General features: G+C 42.7%; 1 protein-coding gene across 1 annotated transcript in view; it reads left to right on the forward strand.

The window, feature by feature from the left end:
• Positions 1 to 21,753, forward strand: part of LOC308078243 (one cut domain family member 2-like) — a gene marked incomplete at both ends in the record, with an annotated part of 43,850 nt that overhangs the window by 497 nt on the left and 21,600 nt on the right. Inside the window, 2 exons of the mRNA XM_080419363.1 lie at positions 1 to 38; positions 72 to 1,124. The exon at positions 1 to 38 is cut by the window's left edge and continues 497 nt beyond it. Of these exons, the coding sequence (XP_080275489.1) occupies positions 1 to 38; positions 72 to 1,124 (1,091 nt within the window). The remainder of the gene's footprint in view (positions 39 to 71; positions 1,125 to 21,753) is intronic.

Raw genomic sequence — 21,753 nt, forward strand, 5'->3', positions numbered from 1 at the left:
CGACGCGTCCGGCTCCCCGCCGCCCGGAGGAGGAGGCGGCGGGATGCACGGCGGCGGCGGCGGCGGCGGAGGCATGGGGAGCCACGGCGGCACATACACCACCCTGACCCCGCTGCAGCCGCTGCCCCCCATCTCCACCGTGTCGGACAAGTTCGTGCACCATCCGCACCACCACGCGCACCACCACGCGCACCACCACGCGCATGCACACCACGCGGCGGCGGCGCACCACCAGCGGCTCTCCGCCGGGAACGTCTCGGGGAGCTTCACCCTCATGCGGGACGTGGAGACGCGCGGGCTGCCCTCCATGAACAACCTGTACGGCGCCGTGTACCACAAGGACCCCCACATGGTGGGGGGGTCCGCCGCCGGCATGGTGGGCCAGAGCCTGTCCCCGCTGGCCAGCATCAGCCCGGTGGGCATGGGCAACGGCCTGGGGGGGGTCTCCTCCATCCACAACACCGCGGGGCTCCAGCAGGGCGCTCTCCACGGCTACGGCGCGGTCGCCGCGGCGCACGGCGGCGGCGTCGCCGGGACGACGCACGACAAGATGCTGGCCGCCTTCGACGCCCACCACACCGCCAGCATGCTGGCCGCCCGAGGGGTCGGGGTCGGGGACCCCCACCACCATCAGCACCGAGGCCTCGTCGGCGGGCCCCCCGGCGCCGGCATGATGCCCCACCTGAACGGGATCCACCACCCGGGGCACCCCGGGGTCGCCGCGGCCCCCTTAAACCACCACCAGTTAGGGCACCACGCGCACCACCACCACCACCCCCACCTGCAGTCCCCGTCCCACGGGCCCGTGCTGGCCTCCTCCGCCCGGGACAGACCTCCGCCCTCCTCCTCCTCGGGGTCGCAGCACGCGTCGGGAGGGAGCCAGCTGGAGGAGATCAACACCAAGGAGGTGGCGGCGCGGATCACCGCGGAGCTGAAGAGGTACAGCATCCCCCAGGCCATCTTCGCCCAGCGGGTGCTGTGTCGCTCCCAGGGGACCCTGTCGGACCTCCTGAGGAACCCCAAGCCGTGGAGTAAGCTCAAGTCTGGCCGGGAGACCTTCAGGAGGATGTGGAAGTGGCTGCAGGAGCCCGAGTTCCAGAGGATGTCCGCGCTGAGGCTGGCAGGTACGAGGCGACTGTTCTGTTCACACACAAAGCGTGTGTTTTTGTTTTGGTTCAGCATTGTTGTGCGTTTAAGGTTTTAGGGCCAGTGGTTCTCAACTTTTTCAGGCCGGGACCCCCCCACGATAATCATATTTAAACTGGGGACCCCCCCACAATAATCATATTTGAACTGGGGACCCCCCAAAATAATCATATTCGAACTGGGGACCCCCCACCCTGACAAGCACTTGGAATTGTAAGAGTTTAGTTCGACTCAGTTCCACTTCCACAGATAAATATTGTGAAAATAGCAGATCTACAAGCTCACACAATGCCTCGCAAAACCGGCCAATGTTTGACCGGTTTTATATAGCATAGTTTGTTGATCACTTTTTATTTTGTATTAAAATTGTCTTTTTAAAGTCCTTAAATTGTCACTTTACTGTCATCTGGGGACCCTCACAAAATCAGGTGTGGACCCCCCTGCCCTGGGGGGTCCCGACCCACAGGTTGAGAACCACTATAGGGTTTAGGCTGCACATTGAAAACCTCTGTGTCAATTTAACTGTATAGGCCTAAATGTAGGCTAATTTAATGGACACAAATGGTCCATTTGGTTACATTTGTATACACTCTCAGACATGGATACTTTTACATTCTGGGGATTTTAAGAGATGGAATTAAATATATCAGAATGACGAGGCGTCCTGAAATAAACCTCAAATGTGACAGTGGTCGATTAAAAGTATATTGGCCTTATATTTGTTGCTACTTTTTTTTTTTTGACTGAAGATTTTTGCTTTTTTTGGTCGAAAATAAATAGGGATCAAAATAAAATAAAATGTAAAATGATGTAAAACCATAACAAAAATCGTCACGTGTCCTCGCGCATAAGCCTACTCTAAATGTAACTGAATCAAATGTTGGTCCATTTGGAATTACAGTATTATGATCGCCATTATTGATCAATAACAAAGCGATCGATGCGAAATGACAAGGTCATGGGATTTCCCTTTGCCGCTCTGTCACTCAATTCCGTTGTGTAATAATAACCTACATTTGATTTGCTGGTATAAAGGCTGGTAAATAACACCTTACATAATGAAGGAATGACGGTATTTCGTTTACATTTCAACCGCGACTATTTAGTATTATGTAACGCGGTAAAATAAACTTATTTAGGAAAACAGTCGATTATTAAAATTATTATCATAATCATTATTATTATTATTGTTATCCTATCATTATTATTGGGCATATTATTGACGCTGGTCTGTAAATCTGTGATAATATAGGAGTCAATTTGAGTTGTTTTGGGGGGAAGTAGCTTAGGTTGATAGGCCTAATCAACTGTTGATTTAATCACCTCAATTAAAAGACCCTTTATGAGTGGCTTTTAGAGCCTTACTGTTGTGAAAACGGTGTGGGGGGGGGGCATTGTTTGAACAGTGTGTGTGTGTGTGTGTGTGTGTGTGTGTGTGTGTGTGTGTGTGTGTGTGTGTGTGTGTGTGTGTGTGTGTGTGGAGGAATAGGAGGGGAAAAAGGGGGAGATGGACAGAGTTAAAGGTGTCGTTGATTGGGATAAGCCTAAAGCAATCAGAGGGGACTGACTGAGAGAGACACGCGTTGAAAACGGGATAAATGGGTTTCTCTGGCGGTCAAACAGTGGGGCTGTTGCCCCCTCTAGCGAGGACCCGAGTATCTGACTGTCCCCCCCTCCTCAACCCTCCTATTGTTCCTTCACACACACAAGGGAAAGGAGAGGAGGGGGGAAAGAAATAGAAAAACATCTCCTGATAAACCTATTAAGAGAGACCTGAGGCCAATTCTTACAAATGCCTTCTGAATCAGCAGTTCTCACACTTTCAAGATCTTTCCAAAAATTTTCAAAAATAGCAGATCTACAAGCTCGCAGCGCTGTGAGCTTGTAGATCTGCTATTTTTGAATAGCCAAGCAAAAATCTAAAAATGACACAGATGCTTCGGCTTCACACGAGCTATGGCAGGTTGTTAGCTTATATGTATAGGCCTAGATATGTCCTTTTTGGGCAAGCAACAAATACCTCTTGTATACCAAGAAGGTCGCAAATAAATGAAATGTAATTGAAAATGACAAACAAACGAAAAACAAATAGGATGTAAGAATAGAAATATGAACGATGTTAATGAACAATATCTACAAAATGGGATGATGTTAATGCATGACTATTAGGCTATATGTATACTCTCCTGGAGAATATAGCCTAATTAAGTCTGGCAAACAATTAATTATGACGTCACCTGGGATCGTTCACATTACAAATCAGGCCTATATATAGGCCTAACTGACATTCTATATTATTACATAAGCTGACTGACTGAAGTTAACTGGCAATGATTATTATTGTTCTTGTGTGACATTGTTAGGACCACATGTCAGTTCAAGCGCTTGCCTTATGGAGAACAATAAATCCATTATTCTGTTTGTGATCAGTGACATTTGAACATATAGGTTAATGGCAAATTAGACTTCTTAATATGATATGGAACGGGGGGTGGGGAGAGAAATGGCAGTGTGTGTGTGTGTGTGTGTGTGTGTGTGTGTGTGTGTGTGTGTGTGTGTGTGTGTGTGTGTGTGTGTGTGTGTGTGTGTGTGTGTGTGTGTGTGTGTGTGTGTGTGTGTGTGTGATCCGTGCTCCCTTGTGTGTTGTATAATGTTCAGGGCCTCCGGTTGTCAGAGCATGAAGGCTCACACACAGTAAGAATCGAACCCACTGTGTTAATTTAACTTCAAAATGATTTGGTTGCATTTGGACGCTCTCGAAGTTACAAATGGATCATTTAACACTATGTTTTTTTTGTTGCATGTATCAGTATTTAATGCCGCTGTGCTTCATTATGTGTTTAAATCCTCAGTATTCTTCTCAGCATGTTTGCTTTGGTCAGACAGCTCTGCGTTCCTGGCTGTATTACATGTTGGTGGGATATTGTAATATTGTAAAGATCGTAAATGTATAGGCCTAGAATCTAGGCTAGATCCTGTGTTTTGATTGATCTGGAGCAGTGGTTCTCAAACATTTCTATGTGAAGGACCCCCAAATTGATACTTCTATGTATTTGGCTAACGTAGCCCATTTGAAAATATTTGGTGCCAGGGACCATGAAATGAACAACTGCAATTTTTCAAGATTTTCTCTTCCAACAATAGCCGCTCTACAAGCTTTTCTAATTGCTAAATATTTATTTTAAAAAAATAGCAGATCTACAAGCTCTCAACACGGTGCGATGTGACGCGTTATAAGCTTGCAGATCGACTATAGTTTTGAATAGCTGAAGTATGAAATTGGGTTAAAAAGTGGTTAAATTGTTCCTCATTTCGCTGGGGACCCCCTGGAAAACCCCTCAAGGTCCCCGGAACCCATTTTGAGAACCAGCGATCTAGACCCTAGAATTAGACCATACGCAACCAATACAGGATCAAGGTTCAAGGGGTTCCATTCAATTTACATTTTATTAAAGTGTCAAATCACAACAAGTTGTCTCGAGACACTTTACGTGTAGAGCAGAGACCTGACATTGTCCCACCCTGAGCAAAGCAATGTTTGTGACAGTGGCAACGAAAAACTCCCCCTTAACTAGAAGAAACGTCAGGCTAGACCCAGGCTCTAGGGTGGGCAGCCTTCTGCCTGGACTGTGTCGGGGGGGGGGGGGGGTGGGGGGGGGCGGGGGGGGTAAAGGAGAGAGAGAGAGAGGTGAGACAGAGAAGAGACAGTAGTAGCAATAACAATAATAATAAATATAATAGTGTAAGATAGTATTTAATAATACAATATAGTATAACAGTAATGTTAGATATTGTATAATGGTATGGTATAAGAATGTTAAGATAATATATAATGGTTCATGGTTTCTTCGATCTTGTGTATGGTTACATAGACCAAAATAGTTTTATTATTTTTATTTATTATAAACGTATACAGCAAGGGGAACAAAATGAATAATCAAAGAATAGCAGTATTAAACAAGACATGACTCAGTCATGTATACCAGCATGCTAAATTTGGTCCTATATATTACTCTGTTTCACGGCGATTTGAACCGACGGCAGGCGTGTATCGTAGCCTTAGAAGGCCTTACCACGCCCGTTCAGAGTATGGGAAAGTATCCCCATTGGCTTAAAGGACAGCCAATGATCGAAAACATGTCGAGAATATGTCGAGAAATGACTAGTGCTGAGTCTTTTTGTAGAACCGCATTGCATGCTGGTAAAAACTGTTTGAGCGTTGATCCTAGCATGCAAGTGGCTTGAAGGTGCTGTGTGCAAGCTTCTTTCTCCTATCTGAGGTCACTAGAGGTTCTGTTAGATGAAGTTGTCACCACTGTATGAAAAACAAGATGGATATTAGGATAAGTTGATTAGGTGCAAGCATTGGACTATAGGCTATCTGTAGCCTATAGCCCGTCAAGTGTTAATTTAACTCCAGAGACTGTACAAATGGAACCAAATGGACCGGGTCCATTTGGTTCCATTTGTACAGCCATTTGTACAGTCCATTTGTACAGCCATATAATTGGTCGTCACTAATGCTCATGATTAAATGGTAAAAAAAAATTGTCCACTCGGTCTGTGTCTCAGAGGAGGGCTGTGGACAGTCCAGAAACCCGCCTTTTGTTTTTGAACGCGAGAACAATAGCTTCCATTATAGCATGCTAACTTTCCAGGAATAGAAAGCCTGCCGTTTCAATTAGCTTGGGTTCCCCGTCAATGATGTCATTGGTAGGCAGGTTTCTGAACTGTCCACACAGCCCTCCTCTGAGACACAGACAGAGTAGAAATAAATGGTGCCATATTATCATGAGCATTATTGAGGACCAATTACATGAAGATGAAAATGGCTGAAGTCATCCTTTAAAGTTTAAGCAGGTGAGAGTGCACGGAAGGTTTTGTTGTTGTGCGTACAAACGTATAGCATTCCACACACTGGACTGGACATTGTAGGAGGAGGTCATGCCTGGTGACCAAGAATTACGTTTTAAGGCTATTAAAGAGGTAGTTTACCCCCAAAATTATTTTTTTCCTATCGATTAGTCACCCCACGGAGACTTGAATTAATGGAATTTCTTTTGTTTTTGTCGCATTCCTAAGCCAATAATTTGATGACCGGCGGACCGGTAGGCAGCAGTGTTGCCAGCTGGGAAATGTTGAATTATCGTATACCGGAGGCTTAAAATGATCGTATTTGAAAGAAAACTATCGTACACGGCCAAAAGAGAAATCTTGCGTGTAAATGTGTAAATGTAATGCGTATTTAGTGTAAGAAACAACCTTGTTTGAGACTCCTACGGGACAAAAACGCGTCACATAATTATGCTGCGTGGAAGCAGGCAACTTCCTGGACCTTAGACAAACAAAAGCCTGAAACTGGACCGGAAAGACGCAACCCGGTGTTTTTAATGCCTCCAAATACAGATCTAGGGTCAGATTTACTGATTTGCTGTCTTATTTTGAAAAGCCAAAATCGGATCCCGAATCAGCAGCCAGGGAATTTAGTCAATTCACACACGTTTTTTGTGATATGGCGAAATTATCGTACATTTGAACATTTTTGGAATTATTGATTCAGAGGGTTAAACTATCGTACAAATACGATAGTTATCGTACATCTGGCAACACTGGTAGTCGCCATACCATGCACCACGATCAGTCACAACCAGGGGTCATCAATATGTCCGTACACGGACAAATGTGTCCGTGGCAAATGTTTTATTTTCCTTTTTTACACACCATTATAATGTTCTTATTTCGATCAGGAGACCCAATTACTGAACGTCAGTCTCCAGGTTTTCTTCAGAATATGTATGGCTCTGATTTACTTCGTCACTATGGCACTATAGAGGACAGTGGTCCTAAAACAACAACAAAAAAAGTAGTGGTTCTCAAATGTTTTATTTGCAAGGACCCCGTTAACTCTGAGAGTGTACAAATGGAACCAAATGGACCCCGTAAGGGTCCATTTGGTTACATTTGTACACTCTCAGAGTTACGGACCTAATGGTCATTCAGGGCTAGCTCTTTATGTGTTTCTGGTAATATTGTTGTTCACTCATTTTGTGTGTCTGTGGCAAAAATAGAATTTTGACCAAAATGTCCACCACAAGCCAGCATGGCGATGACCCCTGGTCACAACAAACAATCACAAATTAGACAACACTATAAAATACTTACCAGCATTTCCCCCAAGCAGTTTCTACAGCTTTACACACACAGATGCTTCCAATACTCGTTTGCTTGATTACATGGACCTCACTCACACACTCACGCTCACATTAGTGACGGCAGTAGATCAGGACTCAGGAGGTAGAGCAGCTTTCTGGCAATCAGAAGGTATACAGCCTTGATTGAAGTGTTAATTTACAAATCGATAAATTAAAGCCGAAGGATTTTTACCGTGTATGTCAGCAAGGCTATAGGATATATATATACAGTGTTACCTTTATTGTTTTAAGATTGTGTTGCAGAAAGACATGCCTGATGTGGAGGTGGGACCTCATATCAAAATTTAGATACAAAAACGAGTCCTCCTATCCCCGATAACTCTATTGACACAAACCCACGGACGCTTCCTTCAGCATACAAGAGGCCGTTAGAGAGATTAGAGGTGAATTCTTTGCTTTGTTGACTATTATGTTCAGATGAGCAGCAGAACATTATTTTTTTACTAAAGTCAAACACGGTTGTTTTTTCTTTTAAATGAAGCGTATTATCTGCTAGCTGCCGTTTCTAAAAACCTATAGCTATATGATTAAGTTCTGTGTGTGTGTGTGTGTGTGTGTGTGTGTGTGTGTGTGTGTGTGTGTGTGTGTGTGTGTGTGTGTGTGTGTATGTGTGTGTGTATGTGTGTGTGTGTGTGTGTGTGTGTGTGTGTGTGTGTGTGTGCTGCACTACCCCCACCTGAGCTTTCTCTACAGCCGTAATAACATTCCGTCGTACAAATACAATTATGTGTGTTTCATCTCTGCAATAGGAGAAAGCGAGAGAGAGAGAGAGAGAGAGAGGGGGGGGGGACGGGTGGGGGGTTCCTTCTATCCGATTTACTCTCTCTATAGCCTATAGGTTTAGATTGTAGGCGTTTGCCAAGTCACCATCCCATAGGCTGGCTGGCTGGCTGGCTGGCTGGCTCACACATATGCAGTCGTTCTGGCCTATTACAGTAATACCACTTGGTTCTCAACGTCGGATCGTACCTCTGAGAGTGTGCGAAATTGACCTTTACAGGGGTCCATTTGGTTCCATTCGGACACTCTCAGAGTTCAATTTCCTAGTGTAAATTGGGGTACCAAAGATTGAAAAAGTGGTTCCATTTGTACGCTGAGTTAAAGACCCCGTTATAGGACCCCTAGGTGGGCCCCAGACCAGATTTTGAGAAACAGTGATCTAGAGAGCCGCCCTATACTGTTCATTCAGGTATTCAGTCAGTCAGTCAGTCAGTCAGTCTCCCTCCCTCTCTCTCGCTCTCTCTCTCTCTGCCTCTCTCTTTACTCTCATTTATTGCTGTCTACTTATTCTCCGTCTCCCTCTGTGTCTGTGTCTCCTTCTCTCTCTCTCTCTCTGTCTTCTCCTCCATCTCTCCATCCATCTCTCTCTCTCTCTCTCCCAGGGCTTGGGGGTGGGGGTGTTGGCGGTGCGGGGTGTGTGTGGGGTGGGGGGGGGTATTATGTGATCGGGGCAGGCCGGGGGGAATAGAACACAAGAGCCAAAGCTGCAGCGTGCTGATGAATTATTGATAGGAATCTCTGCATGACCCGCCTCTGTCTCTCCCCTCACAGTGGCTGCTCGCGGCTTCTTCACCTTGCCCTGGGTTAACCAGGCAAAATCAACAGAGAGAGACAGAGAGACAGAGAGAGAGAGACTTTTTCTGACAGCAAATGCACAATTCTAATGGTTTTGTAAGCTAGTTTTCCTAAGTTGCAATGTAACACTTACTCATTTCTGCTTTTGCTTTTAATTGTACGTACATAATTTTTTAGTCTCGACCGTTTTCTTGCGCTTTCGCTTCGGGCAATGTAAACGTATGTTTTCTCATGATGCCGATAAAGCCCCCTTTGAATTTAATGGAGAGAGAGAGAGAGAGAGAGAGAGAAAGAAAGGGGAATAGAAGGAGAGTGGAAAGAGACAGAGAGAGAAAGGGAGAGATGGAAACAGGATGGAGGGAGAAGCACAGACAGCACAGGGAGAGAGAGAGGGAGGGAAGGAGGGAGGGAGGGAGACGGGGAGACGAGAAATAGGGAGGAGATGGAGACAGGAAAGCAAGAGAGAGGTGGGGGGTGAGAGCAACCAACCAGTCAGCCGTCCACTTGCTTCTGTTGATGACTGTGTGTGTGTGTGTGTGTGTGTGTGTGTGTGTGTGTGTGTGTGTGTGTGTGTGTGTGTGTGTGTGCGTGTGCGTGTGCGTGTGTCCGTCCATGGTACAGAGCCTGTGTGTTGATGTTGATGATTCAGCCTATACTGTATGTGGTTTTCACGATTTTTCAAAAAAAATAGCAGATCTACAAGCTCATAGCGCGGCACTCGGTGACGCGCTATGAGCTTGTATATCTGCTATTTTTGAATAGCCAAAGAAATCTAAAAATAAAAGACAGCCGTATGTATGAAAGCAAAATCACACACAAGTCACAAATCAGTGCTTTATTGATTGATTGAATACTCTATTTAGTCAGAAATGTAAAACAGCACGAGATATCTACAGTAGGACATTACGGCTAAAAGGATAACACAAAAAGAAGTTCCTGGGGACTTGTTTCCATTGTGGTCCTATGTATTCAATTCATCAACATAGCATAAAAGACTAATGCAATAATACATGTCATCAACAAATACAAACACTGTAGGTACAAAAGAGAAAAAGGAAAAACAGCGGTAGTGAATGACTCTATCCTCTTGTTTTTTCTGCCCGATTTTGAAAGAAACCAGTGATTCACATCCTTTTAATCATCACCATCCATCCATTAAAGTATAATGGATGGGTGTCTAGGCATTCCACATTTTAGTGGCAGAGTAGTAGAATGATAATTCTCTCATGTTTTGTTCTAAATTTGGGTTGTTACCAGATCATGGTCGCTCCCTCTAGTGTCGTCGGCTATTTTTCGAAACATAGCAGATCTACAAGCTCATAGCGCGCGCTACGAGCTTGTAGATCTGCTACCCCATTTTGAGATAGGGTTCCGCGGCCAAATACATATCATTTTGGGTGGCCCTTGAAATGAAAAAGTTTGAGAACCACTGATTATAGCAACACGTTAGGATTTAGAAGACATTTGTAGAATCCCCCATTGAAGCAAAGATTTGAGTTACAAATGTTCGCTTTACAAAATATATATTCAAAGATTTGCACACATCTTCCACGATTGTTAAAAAAAATTGCAGATCTACAGGCTATGAGCTTGTAGATCTGCTACTTTTTAAAAGCCAAAGAAATCTAAAATGACCCAGATGTGTTCCCGGTCTTAATGGGTTAAATACCAATGCCATTGACATTTGCTTAAAGGAGGAGTTCACCCAAAAAAATATTTATTTTCTATCAATTGCACACCCCATGAAGCCTTGAATACATGGATTTATTTTGGTTTTTGTTGCATTCCTAAGCCAATAATTTGATGCCCGGGTGTATTTCCGGTAGGAGATACAAAGAATCTACTCTGTGTCTCCTATCGGATACATTAGCCGGTAGGAGACAGGAATCAAATTATTAGCTTAGGAATGCGACAAAAACACAAATAAATCCATGGATTCAAGGCTTTATGCAATTGATAGCAAATAAGTATTTTTTTGGGTGAACTACTCCTTTAACGCTATCTTCTACCCTGAGCCATCCCAAACTAGCAAAGTGTGTTGGCATTAGGTGGGTCATGGGCTTAAGGCAGAGAAGTAGTCGTATCAGTTTGTTTTGGGTGGTCTGAAGCTTAGTTTTGAGTTACATTGAGATGTTGGAGAACCAATCAAGCATAATCAAAATGGCATTGAATGAGGGCTCCAGCTAGAGTCTTGAGAGCACTTTTGGGCTCCCAATAGAACAAAACGTAACAAAACTGAATAGAATGGGACAACTTATAGGATCAAATAGGAAACAATAGAACTGCATGACCAGTGAAGAGAAGAGAAGAGAAGAGAAGAGAAGAGAAGAGAAGAGAAGAGAAGAGAAGAGAAGAGAGTACACTCTCAGAGTTACATCTCATACATTTATTTACAAATAATGAAATGCATCTTTGGGATCTTTGTGGGTTTCTGTTGGTCAATTCGTCTGTATTCGTCGTGCAGTTTGAATACAAAGAGCTAAATGTTTTACGTCATAGGCATCCATCTGTGATTCGTTTTTGAGTGTCTTTACGTATTTAGTCTGCAAGGAATGAACTTAGCGGCTGAGAGTCAAAACATTAAGCATTGTGCTGCGGTGTGTGTGTTCGTTCGATACGTGGGGTTATTGTTATGTGTTGTCTTCCTGGTTTACCAAAGGTCTTTAGAGCTAAGGTTACAACACGGTTTCTGTGTGTGTGTTTCTGCATTTGTGTCCGTTCTCATATGCAAAGGTTAAACTTCGCTGCAACCCAAGGCATACAGTGTGCTAGTCATCAGAATGTAGTTCAAACACTATGTGTGCGTGTGCGTGTGCGTGTGCGTGTGCGTGCGTGCAGTGGTGGAAACAGCATTCACATTTTTTACGTAAATAAAAGTATCAATACTGCAATGTAGAAATACTCTGTTACAAGTAAAAGTCCGGAATTCAAAATGCACTTGAGTAAAAGTACAAAAGTATTGGTATCAAAATGTACTTAAAGTACCAAAAGCAAAAGTACTCATCAAGCAGAATGTCCCATTCAAAATTTTCAAATGAATACAAATCTTTTGAAAATAGCAGATCTACAAGCTCACAATGCGTCGCATCGCGACGCATTGGGAGCTTGTAGATCGGCTATATTCAAATGGCCAAAATGTATATAGGGCTGAAGTGAGTGATGTATGTTTTGTAACAATAATCAAAATCTACAAAGTAACTAGTAACTAAAGTTTTAAAATAACTATAGTGGAGTAAAAGTACAGCATGTGCCTCTGAGATGTAGTGGAGTAGAAGAAAAAGTACAGACAATTGGAAATACTCCTGGTAAAGTAAAAGCACCTTAAAATTTTACTGAAGTACAGTACTTGAGTAAATGTACTTAGTTACTTTTACACCACTGCTGCCAGGCGCAGGGCGGTGTATAATATGTCTCCTAAAAGTGGATGACGTGAGACAAACTAAAAACTGCTGCTGCTCTCATTATAATCTGTATTTGGGTGTTTGGGTCTGTTAACCACCGTGAAACTGAAATAGATCAATAGCGTATCGTCCTACCCCGCTCTGAGGTGGCATTTTTAGGGACGTTTTGTGATGAAATTCAGGGGCAGACTAAACAGCGCAGCGGGCCTACAGCTGTGGACCTTGACTCAATCTAGAATCACCGTTTTGTTATCTGTGCCAAAGCGTGTTGAAATTCAGACGTCCAGACCTAAATATTTCCCGTTTACTGAGCTGTAATACTGTCTGTGCATTATTACTGTGCATTATTAATGACCCCGAGCTCAATTTATCTACACGTATACTTTATAATGGAGACTTTGTGTCTATGAGGAATAGTTTATGTCAAACGGTTTAAATTTGTGTCATATGTTGTTTACGTTTCATATAGGCCAGTGGTTTGAAAAGATATTATGCCAAGGACCCCCATAAGAGAAGATTTCTTTTACGGCTCTAGCAGTGATTTTCTACTTCTAATTTCAAGGACCCCCAGTTTGGCATTAGGCTACGGACCCCCATTTAATGGCATTCCTATATCTGGGACCCCAATTTATATTGTAAAATCAATGTTAATTTTAACTCTGAGAGTGTACAAATGGAACCAAATGGACCCGTTAGGGTCCTTTTGGTTCCATTTGTACACTCTCAGAGTTACAGACCCATATCGGTCAATTTGGTTCCTAACTTTGTATCATTTAGCTGGGGACCCCCTGGAACTCCCTCAAGGACCCCTGGGGGTCCCCACTTTGGGAACCAATGATGTAGGCCCGTTGTACCCGTCTGTCTGAGTGTCTGTCTGTCTGTGTCCCTTTTATGCCCATATATGGAGTTCCGTGTGAGGCATGCCCAAATATGGAGTCCAGGCCAGTCTATATGACGTCAGTACTATGTCATATTGATGACATCAGAGCACTACGTATATGGAGATTCGCGGATTTATCGATATTCTGTGGAAATCCGCTGATCCGACCGACTTCCCACTCGGTGCATCATGACTCCCTCGGGGGGGTCCTCAGCGACACACACACAGTTTCAAGTCGATCGGTTCGGGCGGTTCTCGACATACACTGGTGATACACGCTCACTCACAGAGATGTCGTGAATTTATGGATGGATACACACAGTAAAACCCTCCCTTTCTGGTCCGTTTGGTTACGTTTGTACATTCTCAGAGTCAGCGTTGCCATGTCATGTTGTTATAAGCAGCTTTGGGCTTCTTTTTCTGTAAAGTTGCTTGCAAATAGTGGTACTGTAGTTATTTCTTTAGGCTGTTTTTAGGCTGTTTCGAAATTGTAGTTGTTTACTTATGGGCTTACTTAAAAATCTTCCAAATCTTCCACATTTTATTTCACGGTGTCTTTTGAAAATAGCAGATCTACAAACTCGTAGATCGGCTATTTTCAAACAGCCCACTTATACAGCGTATAGGTTTAAAGTGGTCATGTAGGCCTATTTTGGGCTTATTTTTCCTAGACCTAAACACTGCTCAGAGTTAACTTTAACACTCGTGTAACTTCACAGTGTGATCTTGCCTACCTTCAGTGGTAGAAAGTAACTAAGTACACTTACTCAAGTACTGTACTTAAGTACAATTTTGAGGTACTTTTAGTTTACTGGAGTATTTCAGAATTTCAGTACTTTTACTTCTACTCCACTACATCTCAGAGGCAAATATTGTACTTTTACTCCACTACAATTATTTGAAAACTTAAGTTACTGGTATACTTTGCAGATACAAATTATTATATTATAAAACATACATTAACCACTTTTCCCCCGATTTTATACATAGGCTACTTTAAGTATATTTTGATGGCAATACTTTTGTACTTTTACTCAAGTAAAATTTGGAATTCCGGACTTTTACTTGTAACAGAGTATTTCTACATTACATTGCAGTATTGATACTTTTACTTAAGTAAAAAAAAATTAGTACTTTTCCCATCACTGCCTATACCTTGCTTGCTGGCCCCGCTCGATTGCCTGCCTAGACCAATTACCTTAACCCTGGTTGGTGGGTTGGTGGCGGTCCGCTGAGTGCGAGGCCAGGTGTCCTCTGTGCGGCACATAGGGGGCTCACAGGAGAAAATGGCCCTGTCGTCACTTCATTACGCCGGCCAAATCAAAGCTGACACCCCCGGCTCCCAGTTTATATCCACCAGCACAACACAATCACTCAGACCAAGAGAAGAGAAGAGACCCACACTTTAAGAGTCCAACCAGTGTTCATTCAACACATTAAGGCCGGGAACAGCATCTGTGTCATTTTTTAAGACTTCTTTGGGCTATTCAAAAAAATTGCAGATCTACAAGCTCGTCTGCTATTTTTTTTTTTTTATCGTGAAAATGTTTTTTTTAAGCGAACATTTGTAACTCAAATCTTTGCTTGAACTAAATATTTTGAGATGGGGGTCCGCGGCCAAATACATATCATTTTGGGGGTCCTTGACCTGAAAAAGTTTGAGAACCACTGATGTAGCAACATAGGTTTAAAAAAAAAAAAAAAGGATTTAGAAGACATTTTGTAGAATCGGCCTCTCAGTCTTAATGGGTTAACTCTGGGAGTGTACAAAATGTAACCAAGTGGACTGGTTACATTTTGGTTACATTTTGGTTACATTTTGTACACCCTCAGAGTTACAACCGGATAAATGAACCACTGCAGGTCAGGAGAACAGCAGGAGACATCTTTCAGTGGCAACAGTAACACCTTCTTTGAGAATTATGCTATTAACCCATTAAGACCTGGAACTGTGTAAGTTTTAGATTTGAGCTAAAAAAGCATTATTTTACACTTTGAGCTATTCAAAAATAGCAGATATACAAGCTCATAGCGCGGCACCGAGTGCCGCGCTACGAGCTTGTAGATCTGCTATTTTTGAAAAATCTTGATTTTTTTTGCAAATCTTTGAATATATATACTTTTAAAGCGAACATTTTTAACTCAAATCTTTGCTCCTGGGGGTCCCTGGAACAAAATATTTTGATGGGGGTCCGCGGCCAAATACATATCATTTTGGGGGTCCTGGACATGAAAAAGATTGAGCACCACTGATATAGAAACATACGTTTTTCAGAAAACTGTTGAGATTTAGGAGACATGTAGAATCGGCTTCAGGTCTCAATGGGTTAAAACAGAGAATAAATTACTCCACTGAGGCGGACTGACATTTTAATTTGGCAACAAAAAAAAGACAAGTTATGTTTGATCATAAATGATGGCCACACTATGGCAAAATCCATTTCATGGTACTGTAATACTTCTTCTTGCTAATCATTTAAAATGTATACTGTCCACTATCCTAATGGGTACTGTAGTGTGGAGCTATGAGATATGTACAGTAGCAACACTTGAAGTATTAGAAATACTATTCTATGTTGACTTGGAATTAGTTCGAATTTCTATGTATTCGGTGTTTGGCACCAAGAGACGTTCGATAAACATTGCTAGACTACTCAGAATGATGAAAGTAAACATACACTGCCTTAAAGGTGCAGTTAGTGATTTTCTTTAGTTAAAATGAGAGTTAAATAGCTCTGTATCTGTTAGCAATCATTGTTGCTAGTGAGTGATTGTTCGGTAACAGGGAGACTATTTCTCCAGCTCTTTAGTAAACAGAAAATGCATTTTCAGGAGAGAGAAGTCATAGAGGATACAGGATGAACAAGGTGAAATTGGAAGTGATGACACAAAGAAACGGGCCGACAAAATGTAAACTGGAAGAACTCTTATCAAATTGCACCTGATAAATGGGTTCTCTCTCCTGATTGGCTGAAATTGGGTTTATTAAAGAGGTGGCGAGACGGGGAGACGGCTAGCTTGATTACTATCTGAATATAGAGATTTAACCTATTTACAAAAAAAAACTTTTGTTTTAACCAAAACTATCACTATCACTATCACACTATCTTGGCTTTAAGGCCAACTCATCACAATCACACAAGGCAGAGGAGTGAAGAGGAGTGTTTGCATGTGTTTTGTTCTGCTTTTCTGAATGGCTTCCAGAAGCACAAGGGTCATGTAATGTAACCTCAGTCAACAGAGCAGATGTACAAACTCTCTGTTCCAGTAAGAAGACTCAGAGAAGGAAACACCAAATTTGGAGTTGGACCCCTACCTATCTATCTATCTATCTATCTATGTTTGGGTTTCATTTTTCTCGTGACTCACAACTTGGGCTCATGGCTTTACTGTACGTGTATTTTAGAATCACACTGCAAATCTTTACATTAAACATTAACCCATTAAGACCTGAGGTCGATTTCTAAATCCTAACAAAATATCAAAATCAAATCAAAATATTTTGTTCCAGGGACCCCTAGAAGCAAAGATTTGAGTTACAAATGTTCACTTTAAAAAAAGATATATTCAAAGATTTGCACAAATGTTTATGATTTTTCTAAAATAGAAGATCTACAAGCTTATAGCACGGCTCTCTGTGCCGCGCTATGAGGTTGTATATCTGCTATTTTTTTTATAGCGACACAAAAGTGACACAGATGTGTTCCCGGTCTTAATGGATTCAGTGATAAAGATTCATTTATTTCTTTTATTTTGTAATCTTTGTCCAAAGCAGAGGACGCCAGGTTGAAAGTTGTTGAATGTAATGTCTGTCTTTCTTTCTTTCTTTCTTCGTTGTATCACTTCCCCCCACCCCTCCTTCCTTCCTTCCTCCCTTCCATCCTACCATCCATCCTTTCATCCTTCCCTCTTCCCTCCTCTCTTCCTCTCTATTACTACAGTGTGTTCTCATGCAGCATCATTAACATGCTGCTCACAGCTCTGGCTGAAATAACTCAGTGAGAAGAAGGCATAATGAACAGAGACAGGGCCAGGACGGCTGGCAGTGAGGCTGAATGTGGCATAGATTGGCTCAGTTAAGGCTAATTTATACGTCTGCGAATGTCTGTGTGTTGGCCGGCGAAAATGACGTATCTTCAACTGAAGGAGACATGTTCTTTTCTCAGCCAACACGGCCATTAGATGAAGTATAAATTAGCCTTTAGACAGGTTTTTTTTTTAGCACCTTATAGCCACATAAACCCCTCTAGTGTCCCTATATTCTAGGGGCAAATAGTACACACTATACCAGGGGTCTTCAACAGGGGGTCCGGGACCCCTAGGGGGTCCTCAGAGTTACTACAGGAGGTCCGCCAAATCTTTGGGTGTTATGATTTTTTTTTTACATTAACCACTTGAGCCCTAGCATCCCTTTTCTGAGGAGAACTTTAGCCAAAAATAGCAGATCTACAAGCTCACAACGCCTCGCGCTGCGAGGCGTTGTGAGCTTGTAGATCGGCTATTTTTGGCAAAGAGGTGTAAGTGTAGAGGGGGAAAAAGTACAGACCAAGTTTAATCTGAAACACAATTTTATACAATATAGAGGGGGTCCCTGCTTCATCTCTCTCTCAGTTAGGGGGTCCTTGGCCTGAAAAACGTTGAAGACCCCTGCCCTATACCATGATTATTGTGAAAGAGTATTTGATCCTTGATCTTAAATAGTGAGATTCAGGGGTATGATGTCGATGTTCCTGCCATCATGTCCACACTTTTCTAAAATGTCCACGTCACATTAATTGATTAATAATTCATAGCTGACTGTCTTGTCCAAAATGGACTTTAGAAAGCAATAGGCAGTATTGCTTGAATACAGTACCTACCAGCATTCCAGCTTGTACCAGTACCGATGATGACATTAATACTAGTTCAGTCAGATAACTCACGAATAGATTGAACCAATATTATAGAACGAATAGATTGAACCCATATTATAGAATGAGAATACAAGTGTGGATGTAATATTTTATCTTGGCGTTCAGGTTCTGCTACATTTTTCTCCCTGCTCAGCACAATTAGACAACCATCATTAACCATTAAGAGCAGGGAGATAGATATACAATAACAACCCCCCCCCCCCCCCCCCATGGGGAACAGAACCAATAACAGAGCCCACTGGTGGTGCTGGGGTGGTGGTGGGAGCAAACAGCCGCATGACAACAAACCAGGGACAGATACAGCGGAAGGAACGCAGATTTAGGTGAGCTTAAATAACCCGCCCAATAGGTCAGCTGATTGCCACGTCAGTGTATGATGTATGGGTCTTGCATAACAATGTACACAGCCACATAGTAATGAGCATGTGTGTGTAACCTCTCGAGTATATACTGCCTAAACTAACCTCGCAAGCTACGTATCGTTGATGATGAGACATCAGTTCTGGTGATGAGACATTGGTCTAGTGCTCAGTGATAATGAGACATTATATAGCACACAGCTGCAAACAGACCAGGATGACAATGCACTATACTTTATTTGTACTCCTTCCCGCCTTTCATCATACAGATTAATTTCTCGCTGCCGTGTGTGTGTGTGTGTGTGTGTGAGTGTGTGAGTGTGTGTGTGTGTGTGTGTGTGTGTGTGTGTGTGTGTGTGTGTGTGTGTGTGTGTGTGTGTGTGTGTGTGTGTGTGTGTGTGTGTGTGTGTGTGTGTGTGTGTGTGTGTGTGTGTGTAAGGTGTGTAGGAGGTACAGTCAGAACGTACAGTCCAGTATACAGCGTGGAGGATCAATGGGTATAATCTTGCTCAGATTAAACGAGCATTAATACAGGGGACCAGAGCGTAAACGCTGTGGACCCACATCACATTGATCTGATGTGAACATGATCCTGCATGGTTCCAGGAAGGCAGCGCTGACCGGGAGGAGAGACAGACAGACGGGTGGGGGGAGGGGGGGGGGGGGGGGCAGAGAGAGAAAGAGAGAGAGAGAGAGAGAGAGAGAGAGAGAGAGAGAGAGAGAGAGAGAGAGAGAGAGAGAGAGAGAGAGAGAGATGATCGCAGAAGGTGAGAAAGAGAAAAAAGAGGAAGGAGACAGTGGAGGAGAAAGACAAATATATAAACGTTAACCACTTAAGATGGCTGTCCGTGGCCAAATGTATATCAAATTAGGGGTCGTTAGCATGAGAACGGTTGAAAACCACTGGTCTACACCTAGTCTCCTTGCCAAAATGAGCGTTGTGTGAGCTTGTACGTCAGCTATTTTGGGAAAAGGTTCCTCCCAGAATAGAGGGATGTTCTGGGGTTCAAGTGGAGGAGAGACAGGATGGGAATGAAAGGAAGAGGGAGGGAGGGAGGGAAGAGAGGGGGATGTAGAGAAAGAGAGGAGGGCGGGAAGAGAGAGAGATACAGGGTGGGGGAGGGGGGTTCAGGGAAGGGTGAGAAAGAGAGAGAGAGAGAGAGAGAGTGATGGAGAGGGAAGGAGAGGGAAGGAGGGAGGGAGGGAGAGAGGTGAGAAGAACGACAGATGAATAGAGGAGATGAAGGCAGAGAAAGGGTGAGAGAGGAGGAAGGTGGGAATAGAGAGAGAGAGAGAGCGAGAAGATGAGAGGAAGAGACAGACAGACAGACAGACAGAGAGACCGAGAGAGGGAGAAAGATGGGAGGGAGAGAGAGAGACAGAGAGAGAGAGACAGAGAGAGAGGGAGAGAGAGACAGAGAGATAGAAAGAGAGAGAGAGAGAGAGAGAGAGAGAGAGAGAGAGTGCGCGCTAGGGTCTTCCCAAGTTCCCAGCAGTATGCTGCTCTTGTGACAAACAAAGTCAGTGGACGCCAAGTCTATTCAGAGATACACTGTTGTGTTACTGCAGCTGGGCCGCCCGAGAGAGAGAGAGAGAGAGAGAGAGAGAGAGAGAGAGAGAGAGAGAGAGAGAGAGAGAGAGAGAGAGAGAGAGAGAGAGAGAGAGAGAGAGAGAGAGAGAGGCTTTATAGTATCATGCTACAGTAGATCTGGTGGATATGTTTATGAACATGTCATCGCTGTATAAGGCAGAAACGTTCTATCTTTTCATGTGTTTTTCCCTAAATGAATGCCCTATATATTATACACCGTGGTATGACACAGTGACATGCCAAAGAGTTGTTGTTCAGTAAACATGGGGGTCTCCCCCGTTTCTCCAGCTCTTTAGTAAACAGAAGATACTGTACTCATTATCTCCAAACTTAAAGTCTACAATTGATTAATTCTGCATTTAACAGTTTCAACACAAAACCACAAAGCATCTACTGTACATGGAGTCAACATTAGATTAGGCCTGTCACAATTATTACATAATGGTCTAATCGCAATTATTTGAGATAATCGCAATCATTTTAGCATAATCTTCATAATCGTTTCCATGTTGAAAAATGCACACATTTTCAAATATTAAAAAAAGCACAAATAGCAGATCTACAAGCTTACAACGCGATGCGTAGAAAAAAAAGCTGAAATAGCAGATCTGCAAGCTTCTACATCGCGACACAAGCTTGTAGATCAGCTATTTCTGTTATGTTTTTACATGTATAAAATTATTAAATATGTCAATAATTTCTTTGTATATTTCAGTTATTTGTCATATCAAAGGCTTCATATGTAACAATGTTTAATGCCAAAAACATAATGAAATCGTTAATCGCAATTATTTGAGTGACAATTAATTGTCAACTTAAATTTGTAATCGTGACAGATTAGATTAAGGCTACATGTACATGTATATCAGTGGATATTTTTTTACATGTACATATATATACACACGCACACACACGTGTGTGCGTGTGAGTGTTTTCCAAAATGTATTATCTTCACAAGAGGCGTAGCTGTGCAGATGAAACATGGCACCACCCAAACAAAAAACAATAAATGAAATAACTTCAACTTCACCTTAAAATTAAGCTTTATCTCCCCCCCTTTCCTTTAAAAAGCGACGCTCCTACGATGTGATGTGATGCGTAACGTATACGTATGATCTGTAATAGACAGATGTGTTTGAGGAGGGCCATCCTCAATTTGATTGGCTTCAGGTAATCGGATTCATTAGGAGGAATCTGTCTTTTATTGGATTAGGTTTCATATTGGATGGAAGCGATCCAATTGTACAAATAATAAACCTTTAATCTAGATGGTTCCCAAGTCTGTGATGGAGGGAGAGAGAGAAAAAAAAAGAAAATAAGAAATAGAGACAGGGACATGAGAACAACAGAGAGAGTGAGACAGCGAGAAAAAAAAAACACAGTTAAAAAATAGCAGATATACAAGCTCATAGCACGGCACCGAGTGCCGCACTATGAGCTTGTAGATCTGCTATTTTTGAAAAATCTTGAATATTTGTTCAAATCTTTGAATATATATATTTTTTAAAGCCAACATTTTTAACTCAAATCTTTGCTTCTAGGGGGGGTCCCTGGAAGAACATATTTTGAGATGGGGGTCCGCGGCCAAATACATATCATTTTTGGGGGTCCTTGACATGAAAAAGTTTGAGAACCACTGATATATTATAGCAACAAAAGTGTTTTAAAAAAACTGT

Source organism: Gymnoscopelus braueri (assembly GCF_963280865.1).
Source record: "Gymnoscopelus braueri genome assembly, chromosome: 22".
NCBI lineage: Eukaryota > Metazoa > Chordata > Actinopteri > Myctophiformes > Myctophidae > Gymnoscopelus > Gymnoscopelus braueri.